The 23,158-nt window shown below is 47.8% G+C and overlaps 2 protein-coding genes across 4 annotated transcripts in view; both read right to left on the reverse strand.

The window, feature by feature from the left end:
* LOC310800117 (ankyrin repeat and IBR domain-containing protein 1-like) overlaps window positions 1–23,158 on the reverse strand; it is a gene marked incomplete at both ends in the record, with an annotated part of 84,905 nt that overhangs the window by 20,615 nt on the left and 41,132 nt on the right. For all 3 annotated transcript variants that reach the window (XM_083662690.1, XM_083662689.1, XM_083662688.1), the window contains one exon: window positions 19,866–19,996. In XM_083662690.1, coding sequence (XP_083518816.1) covers window positions 19,866–19,996 — 131 coding nt within the window. The remainder of the gene's footprint in view (window positions 1–19,865; window positions 19,997–23,158) is intronic.
* On the reverse strand, window positions 4,652–14,155 carry LOC310800201 (E3 ubiquitin-protein ligase TRIM39-like). Its single transcript, XM_083662787.1, has 2 exons — window positions 14,020–14,155; window positions 4,652–6,790 (listed from the first exon to the last, which is right to left on the reverse strand). Exon 2 carries the CDS (start codon window positions 6,779–6,781, stop codon window positions 5,141–5,143), a length of 1,641 nt encoding a protein of 546 aa, XP_083518913.1. The 5' UTR covers window positions 6,782–6,790; window positions 14,020–14,155; the 3' UTR covers window positions 4,652–5,140.

Consider the following 23,158-nt stretch of genomic DNA (forward strand, 5'->3'; position numbering starts at 1 on the left):
CTTTTTCAACCGCCTAGCTTATGGTAGCTAATATTAGCTTCCCATAGCTCCTTGCCAAGAGACCATATCTCTGGAACGGAAGCACGGACAGACACGGGACTGGCGGCATTGGAAAGCTCGTCAAATTTTACGTCTAGTAGTAGGTGCGTTGAAGTAACGAAATCAACGCTGAGCAATGTACCCGATTTTACACATTTTTACATGAAATGGTTACAACATCAAACTCCTACAAAAATGCCTTAAAATGCATGAATTTTTTTTTATGAAGACATCTCCCCACATATATACTACCGTTTAAATTTGGTGCAATTTGGAGGCAATTTTTTTTTTTATGTTTTGTAATTTTTTCTTCTTCTACTAAATCTTTTTATGTCGAAGCCTTCTTCTTCTTCGACTTTTATGGCGGTTGGCAAGCATATATGTGCATTACCGCCACCTACTGGAGTTTGATATCAGCCAAATGCCTGAGGGGTGGGCGTGAAAACGAAGGCCACGCGAGCCCAGTGCATTGTGGGAAATGTAGTATTTCGGGTCCCCGCACCCGCCCCTCCCCTCCACCACCCCCCCCCCCCCCACACACAGAGTGTATTTCTGGTGATATCTCTGGCGGGAAACAACCAATTTCAAAAATTTCAACGGATTCGAGAACCTTAGGGGCGTGAGATTTAATATATATTCATATTCCCCACGGTAAAGCCGGCCTTTAAGTAGTTCCTCCTTTGGTTGTTAAGGGCGCCTGTTCAGAGGGAGGGGAACTCATTGGAATAGCGCGATCTTCCCACGTGCTATGTCCTACCGGTGAAGCTTCCTCTGTCAGGTGAAAAGAAGCGGCTGGCTAACTGCCCATGTCTCAAAGGAAGCATGGAGCCAGTTTCAGCTCTCCCCAGATCGACAGAGGATGGAGCAGCAACCAGGATAAATAAATTAAAAGTAGCACTAATGGGGGATAAAAATGGGATCGAAAGTCGCCCGATCTCTCATAGCGGACCTCCAAGCAGGTACCAGACTCAGAATTGCTGCATCTGTGGTCTTCGTCTGTCTTTACTTCACTAGAATACTATGCTGTTCTGTCAATATCTGCAGGCCACCGGGCAGTTGCCCGACGTGCCCGATTATGCAGTCCGCGCCTGAATGGAGATGTCGGGACTCTTCTATCCACGATTAATGTTAATTTTGTGCAGCTGGTATTCTCTCTCCCCGACTCTATCACACGGGTGTGAGCAGGGGCGAAAGTGGTTTGAATTTCTTACAGGAACTATACTACCCCAACCTTCATCGTTTCATATTGTCCTCCTCCCGCCCCCAGCTTCATGCATCCCTGAACACACACATCCATTTTTTGAATGCCTGTATGGTGTAGAAATTAGAAACACTTGACATATGTCATATGTATAGTGAATTATTTAGGCCTGTTTAAACATTACAACAACAGACTATCCTATGTGGACTATCATGTGTGATTTCAACTCTCCTTTTTGACCAAAACATTTACCACACACTGAACAATTAAATTGTTTCTCTCCTGTGTGAACTATTATGAATAACCGCGGTAGGCTACATTGTATGCTTTGGTGCGATTTTGTCTTTCAATAATAATATCCTCATTGCAGCCTTGCTGTAGTTGTTGGTGTTGTTGCGGTTATTTGACTTTCTGACCACCGCCTCAGTACTTATTATGAGGCCAGAATAACAGATGGTGCCCTTGGCCACTGGGAAGGCTAACCATTTACTTTTGGTTTTATTGATTGTGTATGATTCAACTTTGTATCTATGATTTTATATTATTGCATGTTTTTGTAGATTGTTGGGACTTCACTGGCCTGGAACAAACTGCTGGACTGGGGGGAATGAATAGCTGTGCCAAAAAAAGAAGAAGCTAGGCTTATGTGCTGTAGCCTATTGTATTTTTAATTTTACATTTTTTATATTTTTCATTTGCAAGTTCAACTGTCAGCTGAGCTCTGTTATTGAAGCTTTGGCTAAAGCCCTGAATTTTACAATGATGTTTTGAAATAAATATGTTTAAAAATCGTTTGTGTGTTAAAAGCTTGTGTTACGTTTTAATTAGCGTTAATATATTACAGTAATTTATTTTCAATGTCCGCTATCAAGAGCAATTTGGTTAGGCCTAGTAAAATCGCTGGGCTGGGTGCAGTGTTTGTGGTGTGGGAAATGTGTTAAAAGCTTGTATTACGTTTTCATTAGCGTTAATAGTATTAACGCTAATGAAAATGTAATACAAGCTTTAGTAACAGTAATAGACTATTACTGCTTACATTTCCTTCTCTGTTGATCTGATAGTACCACAGAAAACTATAACAAAGTATCCGAATAATAGAGCATAGGCCTACCTCACAAATGAAATCAAGGAGTGCATACATAGGAAAAAAGAGGCCTTCAGATCAGGAGACACGGCAGCTTTGAAGGCTGCACAAAAAGAACTGAGTAAACAACTGAAAGAATCCAGAAGGAAGTATAAAGAGCGTGCGGAACAGGACTTAGTCAACTCGAACACCAAGAGACTCTGGGACTCTATCAGGGAGATGACCAATATGAAGCCTGAGAGAAAGCCCATTGTTGCTCTGGATGAGAGCGCCAGGGCCAATGAGCTAAATAATTTCTTTATGCGTTTTGAATCTGACACTTCTCAGTTAAATGTGAACCCCTTTATAATCAAATGGTATTTTTCCTTTCTTTCCAGGAGACCACAGAGGGTGAGATTCAACTCTGTGCTCTCTGAGGAGACACTGTGTAGTACAGGGGTGCCCCAAGGAACAGTCAGTTCCTCCTTTCTGTTTACCTTGTATACAGACGACTGTGTCAGCTCACATCCCAATCAGTTTGTAATTAAGTTCTCAGACGACACCGTGATACTTAGTCTGCTCACGAGCGATTCTAACATCCTCAGCCGTACATCTGGAGTGGACAGGTTCATAGAATGATCAGCATCATTTAAAAATAAATGTAAACAAAACAGAGGAGGTCATCGTAGACCCCAGGTCGATAGGAGACCACACTATGATCAGGGTTCACACGACACAACCATAACATCAAACAGGTCTCCTATAAATATCTAGGAGTGCAGATTGATCAGGATTTGAGCTGGCACACCCATGTTACAACCTTCTGCGCAAAGATACATCAGCGTCTACACTTTCTTCGAAGACTCAGGCTTTTTGGAGTCAGTGTGAATATTATGTTGATTTTCTACAGGGCTAGTATAGAATCCATCCTGAGATATGGTATTTCCAGCTGGTTTGGCAACCTGACTGTTAAATACAAAACAAAATTGCTAGGCTAGCACAAATGGCTGGGAAGATCATGTCCACCCCCCCGATCACCCCCCAAGCCATTTTTGAGCAGGCAGTGATAAGACAAGCTCGGAATATCTTATCCGACCCCTCGCATGTACTGAACCCAGAGTACGAACTACTGCAATCTGGCAGGAGATATAGGATCCTGCGGTGCAAATATAATAGATATAAACACTCATTCGTTCCTCTGTCAATCAAAATGATCAATGACATTAACTAGAAGTGACTAGATGCACTTTATCACGGGGGTATGTGCAATGGTTTATTATGCAATGTTTTTGGTTCTTGGTGGTTTTTTTGTAAAATGTTTCTATGTATGCAGCTGTGGCCCTGTCTCCAAGACAAATTTCTCCCAAGGGAGACAAATAAAGACAACCTTGAACCTTGAACCTTGGCTAGCCTTCACGTGGGTGTAGAATGTTTGGGCTGTGATTGGTTCAGACCTGGCTGAGATGGCGGCCGGACGAGCTGTCAATCATTATCCCAGGGAAGTGAAAAGGGGCGTGGCAGATGATTGAGAGGATTGAGACTCGGAGAGAGACGTGTGGGGCGTCAGATTGACAGGAGCCAACTAAGAGAATCTCTGTCTTATCCTCATTTAGTTGGAGAAAATTGTTGTTCATACATTGATTGATTGCAGATATACAGACAGTCAGGGGGCATAGGCCATTCAGATTGTTCAGCTCCACAGTATCATCTGCATAGCGTAACACAAGCTTTTAACTATGCATAGACATTGTGTTCTCTGGTGATATTATGGGCAGCATATAAACAAACAGAAGGGGACCAAGAAAACGTCCTTGTGTAAATAGCTTCATGTGCAACAACAACAATAATTCAGTGAGATTTCTCATGACACTGTGGAATAGCAGTCAATACAGAGCAAACTAGTCCTGGTCGCTGCTCTAGCTGGTCAGTCGGGGCGCCTGGTCGGGGTGGAAGGGAACTGGTGGGAATAGCGTGATTCTCCCATGTGCTACGTCCTACCGGTGAAGCTCCCCCCGTCAGGTGAAAAAAAGCGGCTGGCTACTGCACGTGTCGGAGGAAGCATGGTGCTAGTATCGGCTCTCCCCAGATCGGCAGGGGGTGGAGCAGCGACCGGGGCAGCCAATAGGGCAGCATGTGGATAAATTGGCCAAGTATAATTAGGGAGAAAATGGGGAAAAATCTGAAAAAAATACAGAACAAACTAGAGGGCACTCGGTGAAGTGCATAGTAGTCAAACATCAAATAAATTAAGTAGCCTATGCAGGAAGATAACAGTCATGTAACCATACAAGCTCTTTCTATTGGGTTTTATTTATTTCAATAAACACACAGTACAGTAAATTGCAGAATTCTCTTTTTCAATCAAATGCTCTTTAGTAATTGTGTATTATTAAAATGCTCAGTATATATATACACAGCTATGAGAGTAATCACCTTTTAGTTCATACCCTGGACATGTTACAATGAATGAAACAAGAACATTTGTAATTTTCACATTCCTGCAATAGTGATTACATGTAGATTCAATGATGTTTTATGATTCCCCGTGTTTGCTGCAACAAGTATATATCATACATAAAAGAAAAACAGGATATAAACAAAGTACAGAATTTACCATATTAACCAGAATCTGGAGTTTAACATTTCTTTACCTGTACTGTTTTTTCTCTCTCATGATAAAACTAAATCATTTTGCCAAGGAGAAGAAAGGTAAGGAGACAAGATACATTAAGAGTTTGTCTTCTCCTTTCAGTGGAGAGCTCTGTTGAAAGAACAAATGTATCTAAGACAAGTCAATTACCTGACAAATCAAAGCATGTGTACATTTGATGATTAGTCTAATCTGTGTGATTGACAGGAGAGATGATCTGAGGGGCGGAGTTTTTACCACCTTCATTAAGACAGGGACAGAAGTATGGGTAAAGTTTCTCAGTGAAGCTGCAGCCAGTAAAGGAGTAGATAAGAGCTGCAGCATCTACATCATAAAAGGAGACCAGACCCTCCTCATAATCCACAAACACCCCCACCTTCTGAGGCTTCATCTTCAGAGAGAGGAGGACATCAGCGTCAGCACAAGCTTTGTACTCATTTTCATTCCTCAACATTATAGACCAGAAGCCATTCTTAGGGTTCCGTGTGATTTCTCCCTTCCTGTTGATCGACCCTCTGGCCACTCCTAAAGTCCACTTAGGCTTCTCTTTAACCTGAACTTCATAGTAAAATCTTCCTGAAGAGAAGCTCTGCTCTGCTAAGACACTGACATGAGGAAAAAATCTCTCTGGGTTGCGTGGGAGATTCTTCTCTACATCACCATGATGTACTTGTTTCCCATCATCAGACAGGATGAGGCAGGCGTTTGCTGTATCAGGATCCAGAGTCACATCCACTGCATACTGCTGGACCCTCTTCAGCTCAGCCTCAAGCAGCTTCTCCATCTGTTTCCTGAGAGTCTCCTCCAGCTGAGCCACAGCTCTGCTCACAGTCCCCTCATATGATGAGCGATGGACACTGACCTCTGTCCAGTCCTTGGTGTGTGGAGGGGTGTTCAGGGATGATAAGCTTTGGAGGAGATGGAGGTGGTCTTCAGTGTGTGAGAGCTGCTCCACCTCAGCGCTTCTCTTCATCAGCTCAGAGATTTCCTGTTCCAGCTCTTCGATTAAGCTTTCAGCCTGTTCCTGTGTTGTTTTATGCTTCTCCTCAATCGTCTCAATGAGCTCAGCCTGGCCTCTCTCCACAGACCTCCTCAGAGCAGTGAAGACCTGCACACCGTCTGCTATCTCTCTGTCTGCATCTTCCTTGCTGAGCTCCACCGTGTGTTTGATCTCCTGAATCTTCAGTCGTCTCTCCTGGATATTCTGCTGAATTTCAGCCTCTGTCTTCCCCAGCTCAGCCTTCTTTCCTTTATATTCTTCTTTCAGAGGAACAATGTCATGTAACTTGTGGCCTACAGCAGTGCAGTGCAGACACACACACATCTGGTCCGTCTTGCAGAACAGCGCCAGTGGTTCATCGTGCTCTTTACACATCCTGTCTTCCAGGTTCTCCACAGGATCCATCAGCTTGTGTTTTTTCAAGCCCGCCATTTTTTGATGAGGCTCCAGGTGAGTCTCACAGTAGGAGGCCAGACACACCAGGCAGGACTTCAGGGCCTTCAGTTTGGTCCCAGTGCAGACGTCACAGGGGACTTCTTGGCCCATTGTTGGTCTCAAGTCTGGGTTGCTGCTGGTTTTCATCTGAGCTGACTTTCTGAACTGAGCAGCCATCTCAGATATGAAAGTATTGACCCGCAGCAGAGGTCTTATGTTGAAAAGCTCTTTACACATGGGACACTGGCACTGGACATTAACATCCCAGTACTTTGTGATGCAGTTCTTGCAGAAGTTGTGTCCACATGGTGTGGAGACTGGATCAGTGAACACATCCAGACAGATGGAGCACAGAAACTGGTCTTCAGATTGAAGATTGCTGGCAGCTGACATATCTAGACACTGAGACCAAAAGTGAAAGTGTTAAATAACAATACTGTAACACATATTTATTTTGAGAAAACATCAAAGTTACTTATCAGAATATTATCAAAAGTCATGTTTAGTGTAGTTAAATTGCACTAAGCTGAAACCTAATTTTGACAAGTATCAGTGTAAAATGTTTTTTCCATAATTCCTTTCAAAAAGTTAAACTTTCATAGATGATAGATTCATTACACACAAAGTAAAGTATTTCAAGTATTTATTTGTTTAACTTTGCATAAGTCTGGATTCCAGCTCATAAAAACCCCCAAAACTAAGGGGTTGTCCTACAACCCAGGTTTTATGAGTGAAGCGAGGCTCCCACCTATTACCATCTCTGCGTGGTACACGCTATCGAATGCTCTTACCTTTTATTACTTTAAAAGTGTCCTTTCCAACCATCCATTAGACCGTTGACAGGATGCAGACTGGACCCTTGGAAAATCCGGGGCGATCCTGACGGTCTCATGGTCTCCCATCCAATAGCAGGAGTAGAGGCGGGCACAAGCCCTCACGCCTGGAATTGGACCGGGAAAACACCACTCACCCGGCATTCGGCCAGAACCAGACAGACTGGCAGCAAGGCACCTGAGGTGGGAGCCTCGCTTCACTCATAAAACCTGGGTTGTAGGACAACCCCTTAGTTTTATTTCGTTGAAGCTCGGCTCCCACCTATTGCCACCTTACAACCGACCTTGCTGCAAAGGAGCACCTAAGTGCCCGACCTTGCGACTCTCGATCGAAAAATGGGCCGTCACGGCTTATAGCGCATGGGAACCCGATAAGGATTGGGGAGCAGTCAGCGAGGCAACTAGTCCGCGGAGGCAGACAGAACCGCATGAGCGAATGTCGCGCCTCCCACATCCAGACTATAAAACCTCACAAAGGTATGGTGAGTCGACCATGACGCAGCTGCGCACATATCTTCCACCGTCACACCGCGCAACAGCGCCCAGGAAGAAGCCACGCCCCGAGTAGAGTGGGCCTTAATTCCTTCCGGTGGAACCTTCCCAGCGGCAGAATAGGCCAAGTTAATGGCCTCCACTATCCAGTGCGATAGACGCTGTTTGGACAACGGCTTGCCCAGAGCCTTAGCCCCATGGCACACCAGAAGCTGGTTAGACGTACGCAAAGTACGCGTCTTGGCCACATAGGCACGGAGCGCCTGCACGGGGCAGAGCGACCTAAGTCTCCTCTCTTCCGCCGAAGAAGAGGCAGAAGGCTCAAACGCGACCAGGTCTATGGTCATGGACCTGAAGCCAGCCCCAATACACTTAGGCTGATAAGCAGGGTTCGGGCGGAGCGTGGCCCTGCGCCCATCGTTAGAGAACACCATGCACGATTGTTGCACTGACAGGGCAATCAAGTCTCCCACTCTCTTGCCGGAAGACAAAGCGAGAAGCAATGCCGTCTTCAGCGAGAGGTGTTTCAGGTCGGCAGCGTCGAGTGGTTCAAACGGGGGCCTCGAGAGGCCATCCAAGACCGTGACCAAGTCCCACTTGGGAAAGATGTTCCTTGTCTGGGGGCGAAGCTTGCGCACACCCGTCATGAAACGAGAGACCAAAGACAGGCCTCCCACTGTCTTGCCCTCGATGTCCATGTGGCAGGCCGAGATGGCGGCCACATAAACCTTAAGGGACTGCGGCGACTGGCCCGCTTCGTACAGACCCTGGAGGAAGCAGAGAATGGGCCGAACGTCGCAGGTCACCGGGTCCAGGTTCCTTTCTGCGCACCAGCGTGAGAAGGACCGCCACTTGTAGGTGTACTGAGTGCGAGTCGAGGTGGCTCTAGCACTCTGTATGGTTTGCACGACGTTCGCAGGCAGGCCCTGGGCTAGCAACCGTTCCCGTTCAGGGACCAAGCGGCCAGCTTCCACTTGTGTGGGGATGGGTGGAGTATCTCTCCGCCCGCCTGCGACAGCAGGTCCTTCCGACGCGGCAGCAGCCACGGAGGACCTCTCGTCAGAGTGATCAGATCCGCAAACCAGACCTGCGACGGCCAGTGCGGGGCTACCAGAATGAGCTGTAGCCCTTGCTGTCTCACCCTGGCTAGCACCTGGGGAATCAGTGCGATTGGGGGGAACGCATAGAGGGCCGCCCTCGGCCAGACGTGCGCCAGCGCGTCGTGGCCCAACGGTGGATCGTCCGCGAGGATGGAAAACCACTGGGGGCAATGGTGTGCGAGCCGCGAGGCGAAGAGATCGACGCTGGCTTGCCCGAACCTGGCCCAGATCTGCTCCACCACCTGTGGGTGGAGAACCCATTCTGAATTGCGCGGGTTGCCCCGCGATAGCAGGTCCGCTCCCAGGTTGAGGTGGCCCCGAATGTGTGCCGCCGACAGGGACAGCAGGTGGAGACGGGCCCACTCGTGGATGACCGTAGCCAGCTGGTTCAGAGCCAGCGACCGGACACCGCCCTGGCGGTTGATGTACGCCACTGTCGCGGTGTTGTCCGACCGTATCAGTACATGGTGGCCCATGATCTGATGTTGGAAGTGCCAAAGAGCGAGGCGAACTGCCTCCAGCTCTAGTATGTTTATGTGGCGAAGCTGTTGGGCTTGCCATCGCCCGTTTGCAGCCTGGCCTTCGAAGACCGCGCCCCAGCCCCAAAGGGAGGCGTCGGTCCGAATCACTCGCCTGAGTGGGACCGGACCCAGTCTGGCGCCCTCTAAGAGCCAACAGCGGTCCGTCCACACTTCCAAGGCTTGGCGAGCGCGGTCCGACAGCGTAAGGACGCGGGACCGATGTATCGCTGGGTCCAAGCGATGACCGAGGAACCACCTTTGGAAGGGGCGCATGTGCAGCAGCCCCAGAGGAATTGCCGCGGTCGCCGCGGCCATAAGGCCCAGTAGCACGGAGCACTGGTGAACGGAGATCGTGCGTGCGTGACGCCGAGTCTCCGCTGTCCTCCGAAGGTTGTCCAGCCTCTCCGGAGAGAGGCGGGCGCGCATTGAAAGGGAGTCTAGCTCCAGACCCAGGAAGGTTGTGACCTGTTGAGGCACAAGGGCGCTCTTGCGCCAGTTTATAAGGAACCCCAAGGCCTGGAGGTGGGAAGTCAGCACCTCGGTGTGTGCGGACACCATCTCGCTCGAGCTCGCCGCTATCAGGGCGTCGTCGAGGTAGACGTAAACGCGGATCCCCATCTCTCGGAGGGGAGCCAGCGCTGTGTTGACGCAGACTGTGAAAGTCCTGGGACTTAGAGACAGGCCGAAGGGGAGTACGCAGTACTCGTAGGAGACTCCCTGAAAGGAGAACCGGAGGTACCTCCTGTGCCTTTCCACGATGGAAACGTGGAAGAAGGCGTCCTTTAGGTCGACTGACGTGAAGAAGTCCCCGGGTCTGATCGCTCTGAACAGTGTGGGGAGCGTCAACATGCGGAAGGGAAGCTTCCTGAGCAGGGGGTTTAGCCGCCTGAGGTCGAGGATGGGCCGTAAGGACCCGTCCTTCTTGGGCACCAGGAAGTACCTGTGGTAGAACCCGGACTGCCTGTCCTTGTCCGGCACGGGCCGTATCGCGCCCTTTGCCAGAAGCGAGGAGACTTCCTCGCCGAGGACAGCCATGGAGTCCGCATTCGCCAGGTCTGAGACAGGGATGCCCGTGAAAGCCGGCGGGGGGGCCGCGAACTGCAGCGCGTAGCCCTTCTCCAGCGTTCGCAGCACCCACGGTGTGGGTCTGCACAGCCTCTTCCACAGGGGGAGGCTGTTTGCCAGGGCAGGTCTGGTGCCCTGTGTCGGGGTTACCCTTGGCACATGATCCTGAGGCGCCACGGCACACGGCCCCAGCAGGACGTCCCCAGGGGGGGTGCGTCCCGGAGGCCGTGGCAGCATGGCGTGCAGCCCCGGCAGGACCAGCCCATAGGGGCTGCGTCCCGGAGGCCGCGGCGAGTCGTCGCCCGTGGTGTGCGGCCCCAGCAGGACCAGCCCGGGGGGGCTGCATCCCGGAGGCCGCAGGAGGTCGTTGCCCGGCTGGTGCGACGACAGCTGTGGGGGGGGAATAGCAGGGGGGCCTGCAGATGGTGAGGTGCCCTCCGAGCACCTCGCAGCTTTCGCTGGCAAGGGACACGTACTGAGCAAGGCTCTCTTCGGCGCTCGACAACACTGTGGGACGCCAGGTCCTGGCAGCGTGGAGGCTGCCCCTCCCCCCCCCGGGGGACCGCTAGGTACGCGCCGGGCCTCGGGGCCCGGTCGCGGTGGCCGACTTGTCAGGGTTACGGCGGGAGCCCCTGCTGCGGCGGGCACGGCTTCCTCGACCCGCGCCAGTCCAGGCTGGCTGGGGAGGTGTTGGCCCCGCGTTCCTTGGGGCATTCGAGCTGTTCCTGTCTGCATTGGCTGGGGGACCGGACCACCCCTGGGGTTGCCTGTCCCGTGGACGGCGTGCAGGGCTGCCGCGGGTCGTCGTCGAACGACCTCGGGCAGGGGGTGGCCTCGCTGTGTGATGGGTCGCCCCGGTCTTGCGCGGCAGGACTCTGCCGACCGCCTCCGTGTCCTCACGCCGCCTCTGGGCCCTGCTGGCGAGGTCCGCCATTGAACCGAAGAGCCCGGTAGGGCAAACGGGCGCGTTGAGGAGGTCCGTCCTCTCATGGCCACGCAGGCTGGTGAGCTGCAGCCAGAGGTGACGCAAGGCGGCCACCGAAGATCCCATGACCCTCCCTGAGTCCTCCGACACACACTCCAGCATCTTGAAGACGTAGTCGGAGACCCGGCGTAGCTCAGTGAACATTTCAGGCTCGGGGGCTGCTTGGACCTGGTCTACCAGGAAGCAATGATACTTAAGCAGGAAGGCCATGGTGTTGGCCATGGAGGCCGCCTGGCCTGCCGCCAGATAGGACTTTTCCAGGAGCGAAGCAGTCTCCCTGCAGGCTGGGGAGGGGAGCAAGGGCTTCCCTTCCTTCTTCTGGCCTGGGAGCAGGTGGTCCGCCACCGCCTTCTCCAGTGGGGGGGGATGTTCATAGCCTGATTGGGCCCCTTCCACGACGCTAGACCAGCACTTAAAGCGTCGGATGGGGGCCTCAGAGGAGTAGGGTTTGGTCCAGGATCGCTGAACCCTACGCTGCACGTCGGGGCAGAAGGGCAGGCTGCCCCGTAGTGGCGTCTCAACGGCGCGGAAGTGGGAGGCGGTGAACATGTCCTTCTCGACGGTAGGGGGCGTAGGCCAGTCCCAGTCGAGGGCGGAAACAGCCCTGGCCACGACCTCCCTGAACTCCCTCTGGTAGATCTCAGAGGAGATGTCGTCAGGAGGGGGGAGCCCCCCGGGGTGAGCCCTTTCTGGGTTACCCGGGCCGGCCAGCAGGGAGGCCTCATCATCCCGTTTTGGGTGGATCTCGAGGAAGTCATCCCAGGGTCCCCCGCCTCCGGCCATCTTGGCGGAAAGGCGAGCCCATTCCGAGACACGGGAGTTAGCCGCACCTTCACCCGACCTGGGGGAGGGGGGCAGGGAACAGCGGGAACCATGTGGGGAACGCAGGTGGGGACCGCGCTGGGAACCCGTCTTGTGCTGTGAACCCGCTGGGAAACTGTGCCGGGTATACTGCTCGCACTGCCGTGATCCCGGCGGGAAGTCACGCTGGGAACCTACCTGGCAGCTGTGCTGTGAACCCGACCGAGAACCGCGTTGGGAAATTCGCGCGTCATGCCGCGGGCGCTTCGGCGGGGAGCACTGTTGGGAACCTACCTTTTTTCTTTGGTAGCTGTGCTGCGAACCCGACCGGGAACCCCGCGCATCTTGGGCGCTTCAGCGGGCAGCGCTGCTGGGAACCCTCCTTGTGGTTTCCATGCTGTGAACCCCAACGAGACACACGTGGGGAGCTCACCTGGGAGCACTGCTGGGAACCCTCCTTGTGGCCGTGCTGTGAACCCAAACGAGAAGCACGTGGGGAGCTCTCCTGGGAGCTGTGCTGGGAGCCCTCCCGAGAGTTGTCAACGTGCTGCTGTCCGAGAGGCAGCGGGGTGTCGGAGGTAGCAGGCCCAGAGGTAGTCTGACTCTGGCTGGGCTCAGCTGCAGCAGCAACGCCGCCAGCGTGGCCTCTGAAGAAGTCTGCCCTGTATTTTTGAGTGCTACGAGGCATCTCAGTACAGGCGAGGCAAAACTCCGGATCTCCGAGGCAGCTATCTGCGTGGGCCTGTCCCAGGCATTCAACACACAGCGTGTGCGAGTCCTTGGCTGATAGCCACGCACCACACTTGTCCGCACAGCGCTTCGCCTTGTTAACACTAGCCATCCTGTTAGAACACGCGGTAGTGACAGGCGAACAACGTTAACGTTAATGTATCCTCTTCTTTATCGCCTTGTGGGTAACACTGAAGCAAGCGAGTTACACAAACCACTGAACGTGGCAGACCGAGCGCGCGTAGGCGGCAGGCTATTTTAGCGGGTCTTAACTCTAGCAAGCCAGTCGGCAGTGGTGCCGACTAATACCTGTAACCCAATACAAGAACGAGACTAAGCTACGAAACACGTGACGCTAGTAGCGGAGAGTTATCTCTACGTGAGGTTAGCTTAGACAGAGCAATTCAATTAGCAAGCATACAACGACACTCGGACCGGCTTGTTCTTAAAAGCCGCCGACACGTGAAAAAAACACTTAGCTTTGTCGCTCGCCTCCAACTTTCACCGCCCAGGCGAAGGTAACCTTCCAGACCGGAAAATCAACGACCGAGGTTCCCGTCCGCTACGCCGATGTACGGGGAGCAGTTGAAGTGAAAGTGGTCGGGCAAGCTAACGCTAATCTGGAGCAATAATTCACACGTCTGTCCTTGGCCGAATGCAGGTAAGAGTGGTGTTTTCCCGGTCCAATTCCAGGCGTGAGGGCTTGTGCCCGCCTCTACTCCTGCTATTGGATGGGAGACCATGAGACCGTCAGGATCGCCCCGGATTTTCCAAGGGTCCAGTCTGCATCCTGTCAACGGTCTAATGGATGGTTGGAAAGGACACTTTTAAAGTAATAAAAGGTAAGAGCATTCGATAGCGTGTACCACGCAGAGATGGTAATAGGTGGGAGCCGAGCTTCAACGAAATAAAACAGTATTTCAAGAAATTAAATATCACATAAAACCAATCAAAAACCGGTATTTCATGCCTGCACTCAATACTTGGTCGGGAATCCTTTTGCTTTAATTACTGCCTCGATGCCATATTTCCATGATTTTTTTTTTTTTTTAAAGATCTCTATATCTCAGTGGTTTAAACAGTAAATATTATCTGCTGTACTCACCTATGTAGGTCTAAGACTGCTGTATTGTTGAGGAAGGCCTGATGATCTTCAGTTTATTATTCTTTCCAGAGAAAGACAGAGACTTGTCGACTGCAGCAGTGCTGTCGCTCTGAGTTAGCCTACTTTCAGTTTGACTTCAGGAATGTCACCTTCAAACACACCTGTCTCTGCCGTGTTGCTCCGCCTCTTCCTGCAGTTAAATATTAATCTCATAGCAGTTAATGTTTTGTACCTTTGGACTCACTGTATGCTAGCTGTCTACACAAGAAGGCTAGCAATGCTTGAATTAAATGACTCATGAAACTTTGAACCTTGGATGTTTAAACCTGGAATAAAGCAATAAAACTAGAAGGAGCAACATCAGTAGTAAGGAAACAACCCACCCAGAACTGAAGACTGAAGAACAGGTTTATCCCCAGAGCTGTAGCTTCCATCACCCTCTACACTCCCATAGCTGCTGAGGACTGAAGAACAGGTTTTTCCCCAGAGCTGTAGCTTCCATCACCCTCTACACTCCCATAGCTGCTGAGGACTGAATACTATACTGAGTTAGCTTCTCCCATCCACCACCCCACCACCAAACTGCTGCTAATGCACTCCAACATTTTATTATGTGCCTGATATTGTCAAAGGGCCAAGCACCAAATACCATCTTATCTTTGTTGAGTAAATCAATCTGCTAACTTTATGAGATAACATTTAACCACCTTGGATCAATAGTTATTTTGTCTGTTGTCAGACTTTGTCCCTGCTGGCCACCATACAGACTAGTGAGCTAGACAAATCACTTGGATTCTGCTACACTCTATGATGAATTACAACCTTGCTCCACTGACTGTATAGGTGAGGGAGCAAGTTTTAAATCATCACCCATCATCTGATTCTACACACAAAACAGTCATGATTATTACACTTTGTAATAAAACATAAAACAAACATAAAACAGTTTAAAAGTAGGTAGAAAGACACAATCTTCACAAGTTATAGGGATGAGGGAGGTGTTGGGTATCACTAGGTGTTATTCATAGCTTTCAAGGGGCGTTACGTGCTGCCGGGAACGCCCACCTGACGGTCAAAAAAAAAACTTGTTCATTCTGCTGCCCGCCGAGTCGACTAGTTTCTCACGCTGTTTGTTTTAGAGCTGCACGCTTTGCATATTAAGGACACGTCAATTGACACGCAGCCGCCCCGTGAAGTACTGTTTGAGCGGACGACAGCCCAGGCATCACTTTTTAGCAATAGTCTCACTAATCCCACAGTGGTTTACCTGCTTTTGAGATCTGCAAAAAATAGTTTGCTTCTGTCTCACCCGTTCTCCCTCTCTCTTCACACGCGACGAGGGCTGGGCTCCACAACATTATAAAAACGAGTCCGCACTCCGCACGCAGTCTCTTGTTGTGAAACAATTTCTCCGAACTGCCATGTGTTGGACAGTAACGTTAACGATAGTTCGGTTTGTTTGAAGTGCCCAAAACGTGTAGTTTGTTTAGATATCGTTCTTTTTCAACGCTTGATAGATGGTCTAAATATTCCTGACTGGAAACTGGTGGAAAAAAGACCGCTTTTTGCTGCAGCTGCGTCTGGAGTGTTCAGCGCCATTGATGTTTTGAGTTTTGACCGCCAGAAGGGGCGTTCCTTGTACTTACGTAACGCCCCTTGAAAGCTATGAATAAGGGTACTGCTTATTTTATTTTTATTTTTTGGGGTTACTTTCTTGTTGCTTTTCCATGTGTGTGTGTGTGTGTGTGTGTGTGTAAATATGCGTATATAATGAGTATTGTAGTCATATATTTAGATAAATATATGAATGTGTGTGTATATTAATATGTATATATTTATACATGTTATTGTATGATGTGTATATATTATATTTATATTTTCATATTATTATAAAATCTGAAACAGAATTACTAGTAAATATTACACAGTAGTGTATAGACAGGGTTAGACCAGGAAGCTTATTATATATTATTTATGGAGAAGGGGTGGGAGTTAATAAGTTTTACTTCTTCTCACTCCTTTTCGAATATGTATATATTCTATTTTTCTTTGTTTCTGAAATGGCTTTTATTTTATTATTTTGCTTTCATATTCGAAATAAACACTTCAATCAATCAATCAAAAAATAAATTGCCAGCTCCATCGCTAGAAATATGTGCCTCAGAAATAAATTCTGCAGTCAGTCAGTGAACTTTTATCCATTTATTACATCATAATTATGGTTCTATCGAATCGTGAAAGTCAAATTGCATATCGAATTGTATTGTGAGATAAGCAGATATAGCCATCTTCATTCTTGGTAGTTTTTTTTTTAAAGTTTAGTTTAGTTTTTTTTGTTTAGAAAGTAAATGCTGGGCAGTGGCAGTCTCTCTGGTAGCCGCTGCATTGCTGCTGCAGCAGACAGACAGCAGGCAGGGTTACACAGAAATGCATACTCCAACCCTGCAGGGCTCAAACGAGGACATAGCTGTCAACCTCCCCAATAACAGTTTTAATGAGAGAGATACTGAGGGTGAGAGAGAGAGATACAAAGGTTCAGAGAGGGAGAGAGAGGGACAGAGTGAGATGGAGGACCAGAGATCATTCATTTCAATGTCCGCCAACAAAAGCAATTCAGTTGGTTCATGAAATCGCTGGGCTGCGTGCTGTGCAGTGGTTGTGGTGTGGGAGATTCCAGCTGTCAAAAGAAGACAAAAGACTTGCTCCTGGCCAATCCCGGCGCTTGACTGCTGCGTAGGCGTGCACAGGGCGTGGTTTTGGCTTAACCTATGTGGGTTTCGAAATAACGCAGTATGGACAGACAGCCGAGCAGCAGCAGCAGCGCCATCAGAAGCTGCGTGCTTATAGCCTACACAGCACGGATTAAAACCACAGGTCTAAAACACTGCATTGGAACAATTTAGAAGCAATTTATGAGAGAGACTACTGTTGTTTATGTTACCCTAACGACATAACGTCAGCACAGATGTGTTTCCTTGTTGGAAATTATGTCTGCAGCAATCGGATTTTGATTGACAACAGCTGCGTGTCTTCCAGGAACGCCGTTCAGGCACAGAATTTCTTAACGGAACTGAGTTCCGGACGGTTCCGGCCCACTTTCACCAGTGGGTGTGAGGCATTGCTATCTGAGGGTGGATTGCTCCTGATTGGTTGGCTGAATCACCTGGTTGGGGGGTGAGCTCTGATATTTGATCCCTCCCCAGTCACTGGCTTTACACCAGCTCAGCAAGATGGACAGATCATCATCACGGCAGTGGCACACTAGAAAAAAAAAAGTTTAGGACGGAGTGGCAAGACGAGTATTTTTTTACCGAAGTAAATTCAACAGCAGTTTGTCTCATTTGCAGACAGAGAGTGGCTGTTTTGAAAGAGTACAATATACGTCGCCACTACGAAACTGATTTTCAAAGTACCTTGAGGATTTTTCAAGTTGTGAATTAAGTCAAATTTCTCTCTTGATTACAAAGGTGGAAAATACAACTGTTTTTAACTGGGTGTTTAAGCTCCCCACAAATGCAGATGTTTTTTTCAAATATATTTAACCAATTGCAAATTATTACAATTACCAAACAGATAAAAAGTAGATTATTATATTGAAATGTTATTTTAGATTTAGAATGTTAATTTTCTATAAAGATTTATATCTTTATATCTGTTAATATCGTTGAATGTTTTTATATGTTGTATATTTCTTCTAATTTATCGTGTCCTATGTACATATGTAACTTGTGCACCAACCACACCGAGTCAATTTCCTTGTATGTGCAAACATAAAAATAAAGGAATCTATTGAGGACATTTTCTTCAACCTCCGTCATATTGAAAAGACTCGCAGTGGTTGGCAGCTGGACAGCTTTATATGGGAACGTGCACGTTAACACGGTTTGCAAGGAGATGCGAAATGGAACTGTAATTTCACTCAAGCAGCAAAAAGATTATTAGCAAGTCCTACTGTTGAGAAATGGTTGCATTTAGTTTACTACCGTTTACTACTCTGAAGATATATGAAGAGAGGCTCTGAATACTTGTGACGTTATACTCGGGAAGGGAAGCGAACAAGGGTGATAAAAATGATAGAGAGAGAGAAGGATATCTTTAAGAGTCCCTTCAACCCGGGACCCAGAACTGGAAACCTACTTATCTCGGTGTCAAACCTCTTCGCATCCATTATAACCGACAAGGTTTAACAGGGGACATGGCCGGCTGTCTGAACTCGGCTGTGTCTTCTTCATAGCCTGCTGACACTTAGAAGGCACTCAAGATGGCCCTCCCATGGCCGCATTGTAGAACAACAGAACACTAAGCACTCTCAATCCACATGAAGTGATTTCTCTCCCCGTGCCGTCAACACTTCTCTGTGGGCTACGAGGACACAGCACACGCCTAGAGGCTGAGGCCTCCGCTGTCCTGGAAGCACGATGCTTAGACGACACTTGAGAAAATCAATAGAAAATGAAAGGGAGTGGGGGTAGGGAGGGGAGTGATGAAAGGGGGGAGAGACAGCAAAAGACTAAAATGGAGAGAGTAAATGTCACCGAAAAGTAGGGGTGTCAAAAATAATCGATTATAAGATGCATCGCGATGCGGATGTGCACGATTCTGCATCGATTCACAAATGTCAAAAATCGATTATAAAAAAAATAAAAAATAAAAAAATATATATAATCAAATAAAATATAATGGAAGTACATGCAGTTGTTTATTTTAATTATGGATCATAATACAATGCAATTCCAAATGCACTTTTATTTTAAAAGTAGCCACACAGTGAGAAAAAAGAAAGTGAGAAAAAATAAATCATGTATTGCAGAAAAAAGTGATGCATCGATTTAAGATGCATCGATAATCGTAATCGAATCGAATCGTAGCCCTCTGAATCGTGAGGCCAGTGAAGATTCACAGCCCTACCGAAAAGACAAAGACATGTCCCTTGGCAACAGTGAGTCCTGTGTTTCCAAGCAACAGGGGTAAAGTCGTTTTCTTGGCAGGTAATCACAGGTCAAGAGGCTGCGCCCCTGCACGGCATTTCAGTTTGTGAACGCTCCTCTGGTCCTCGCAAACTCATCTGTTATCTGGCCTCCTTAACCAGGACGGCAGTGCGGCTGTCATGGAGACAAAAGTAGCCTACACACAACGCTGTGTTACGAGCCTGGCCTGCCCTCCAGTGACAGAGGCAGGCAACACGACTCAATGTGTCACACACTCTCATTTAGCTTTTTTACATCAAAATTAGGGCTGGGTTAAAAAAATCGATATATCGGGATATGAGATTTTGGTCATATCGCCCACCCCTATGTTTAATGTCCAAATATATATGGACCTAAATCCCTAAATCAGGGGATACAGGGGATTTACACATGTACACAAAGGGTCACACAACCTAGCCTCAAATCATATTCATTGTTATTTGAATAGAAATGAGAAAGAAAGAAGAAAAAACTACAACGTATAAAGCCACAATGTCATTACTAGTGAGCCATAATTGATTGGAGATGGAATGAGTGTATATGGGCTGGCACTTTCAACTCATCAAAGTCCCAGTGCAGAGCCTTGGACACATTGCGAGCAGACAACTGGCCAAGCCGTGAAACATTTGGTTGGGTTGAGCTAAGTTTTCCAAACAGGAGAAGACTGACTCTCAGATGGAATGATGGTCCTCATCACAAAGTGTGTGACACCTCTGGTCTGCCTTACCTTAGCACACTGCATATGAAACCTCTGGTCTGCCTTACCTTAGCACACTGCATATGAAACCTCTGGTCTGCCTTACCTTAGCACACTGCATATGAAACCTCTGGTCTGCCTTACCTTAGCACACTGCATATGAAACCTCTGGTCTGCCTTACCTTAGCACACTGCATATGGTTGCAGCCCTCGTTCTTCTGGATGGGGGACTTGCAGTTGGCACAGGCCTTGGAGTTGGTGAGCATCCACAAGCAGTTAGCCGCGTCCTCGTAGGCCTCGCTCACACCAGCCACTTCACAGGGAGGAGGGCAGGCAAACACAATAATGAGGTTATAACCACAGCTCTTAAACAGACCACTGCATTGAGTGGGACTAATGTGGATTGCTTCTATCTTTTGCTTCTATCTCCTCCCAAGATGCTCGTGCACCAACAGCCAACAGATGCAAACACACAGACACACAAACAGAATACTTGGCTACAGTGGCGCAGTATTGTATAGGAAACCGTGGACGATTCCAAGGGCCCTTGACTGACAGGGGCCCTAAGGCTACGTTCACACCGGGCACCAAAGCCTTGCCTATGCCTTGCCTTTACCCACGCTTTTAATTAGGCGTCCTTTTTAGTCAATGAGGCTGTGTACACTGGGCGCCTGAGCATGAACCCTGCGTGTACCCACGCCTTGCCTGTGCCGCACCGATTTTATCGTTTAGGCGTGAGTTCTATTTTCAAGCCGACTAGGCGCGTGAAGGCAGACTTCTTCTGTCAAGCCATGAAAGAAAAACGCGACAATATCCGTGGGAAATGGCAAAGTCAACTGAATTTCAAAATAAAATGGAGTTACTACAACAGTGTTGAGCAGAGAGAGAGAGAGATTGACGGGTGGCTATCACGTGGGGCTTTCTCCCTGTCGGTAAACAAATCTTCATGAGAGAGAATAGCGACCGAAGAAGCAAGATGGACAATGTTGTTGTGTCAGCACATATTCTTGCAAGATTACCTCTCTAAAAAGTCTGACTATAGTCAGACCTGGTTATACATATCCAGCATCAATAGAACATTAAATATATCAGATTTATTTGAACTACCCATGATAATTTGGGACCAGACGTGAAAAAATACAGTCGGGAGAGAGGAGAGGCACTTGTGACTCGGCTCCAGGTTCAGCGTGCAAAGGCGTGCGGTGTGATCGCAAAAGCGTGTAACAGGTTCACGCCCAGCTCAAGGTCTGCAGGCGTAGGCGTGGGTTGAGGCAAGGCAAGGCGTAGGTGCCCTGTGTGAACGTAGCGTAACAGGGGCCCTAAAAAAGAATTGAAAAGACTGGAATTTTTTGCAGTATTAAATTATTAGCCTATCGTCATTAATATAATATTTTATTCCTACTAATAAAACTAATGGTTTATTTTTATTTTTATTGTATTTTGGCAAAAAAAAATTAAATCATCCACCCTCCTCCCCCTTCGATTTTCATGAAATGGTTCAGTCCTGCCTCAAGTCCGCCCCCAAACTACTCAGAACTGCCGGCTTCTATCAGAAATGCGTAGTGAGTGAGATCATGGCAGCAGCAGCAGCAGCATCATCATGTCTAAATAAGGCAAGAGAGCCAATTAAACAAATGAAATGGTCAAAGTTGTCATTGACATTTAAGGTATTTCAGATAGGCACCCCCTCCCCCGCCCGAGTATTTCTAGTTTGAGGCGGTTTCCCGGCCGTGTGTAACGTTTGCGCTATATAGAATCACAATCAGAATGATTAGAACAGCTGTTTAGATAATCACATTTCTACAGAACCATGGAGTGCTATACCTTATTCTGTTTATAAGAAGGGCTTTCCACTTTACAAGTAAGCAGAAATATATGAAAGCCTGAAAACGAAAAATAAGTAGTAATTCAATTAGTTACAAATCAGTTTGCAATCTCTTTGGATCTGACATGACATCTCTGTTCTCCATCTACTCTCCAAAAATGTCCTGTGCTCCATAAGAGTAATACACATTATGGATATGAATGAATTTGATTGTGATATTAAAATGTTAAATCGAATATGATGCTGTGATATTGTCCAAATCTCCAAGAAGCCTTTTATTTTAATTTTTTTCCTGTGATGGCTATACTATACTAGTCCTACATAATACTTTCCTACTCAGTGGACTTACAGGGTCTGAGAGTTTATAGTGATACTCTTGTCTTGTCCTAACCATAGAACTGTGAACTTGAAATTAAGCTGTTAGTCCATAGTGAAATAGGCTGTTACTTCACAGACATTTCTGAGTGTTTACATTTTGCTCCTCTTCTAACCAATCAATGCAGGGATTTTTTATTAATTTTTTGCAAGCCATTCATACTAAATCAGTTGTCCCTGGCCTACAACAGTCTATAATAACAGACTCCTGTTGGACTCCATATGTGTATCAATATTCTTTCTAAGTCATTAGTTTACTGATAGTATTTCTTTGTTCACTCTGGGGTATTCAGAGCAAAGAGGGAGAGAGAGACAGAGATGATTCAACAGGGCAAGGAGAGCTGGCATAGATGATATGGAGGTGAGTGAGAAAGGGCAAATAATGACATTACAATAGTCTAATCTGAATATTAATTTAAAATTAGATATTCTTCCAAATCGGGCTTCAAATGGCCAAAAGGTTTCCGCCATCAGTGGGCCCGGTATGGTATCCTTTCATGGGGCCCAAAATCCCTGACCGCGCCCCTGCTTGACTATTATCAAAGCACCTCTGATGTGCCCTTTGAAATGTCAAGATAAAACAGAATGTGGGGAAATCGAAGGGGAGGATGGTTCCAAAACAAAATAATTGCTTTTATCTCCGTCTTATCAACGTGGCACTTTGGACACAATTGGGGGCCATCTCCCGCAGTCCAATTACTGCTTCTAAACATTGCATAATATCAACGTGTGTGTGTTGTTCATTTAAATGAATCATTTATTATCAACATGCTGGATTTTAATTGGCTCAGCCGCTAAACTGTCTGTAATTACGGACTGACTGTTAGAGTGCCAGGCAATTTAGCCTCGAATCAATCACTTTATACGCAGCCCAAAAAATGATGAACAAGTTGCCTCCAGATAGCTTAATATGACTGCATGACTGTCTTAAGTATATGACTGGCAAAGGCAATGAGTTACTTTAATGGAACCACTTGCCGCTTTTGAACCCCATCTCTATCTATCCAAAATCGGGATATAGTGTGAAAAACAACAATGTTCTCTGTGTCTCTGGGGTTCTTCAGGTTCTGCTCCAATTCCTCCAACCAGATCTTGAAGGTGCGCCTGCTCGCACGGCTGTTTTTCAAGCTATAGATTGGATTTGCAAATGTTTGTATGCCTGCATCCACACGAACAGTCGCATCAAGCGCCTTAAGGAGCCATACCAGCTGGCGGGGGCGGAGTTTCTGATGGGGCGGAGTTTCTGATCAACAGCTAGACAAGCAACACCCATAC

The sequence above is a fragment of the Poromitra crassiceps genome, assembly GCF_964638095.1.
Source record: "Poromitra crassiceps genome assembly, chromosome: 29".
NCBI classification, from domain to species: domain Eukaryota; kingdom Metazoa; phylum Chordata; class Actinopteri; order Beryciformes; family Melamphaidae; genus Poromitra; species Poromitra crassiceps.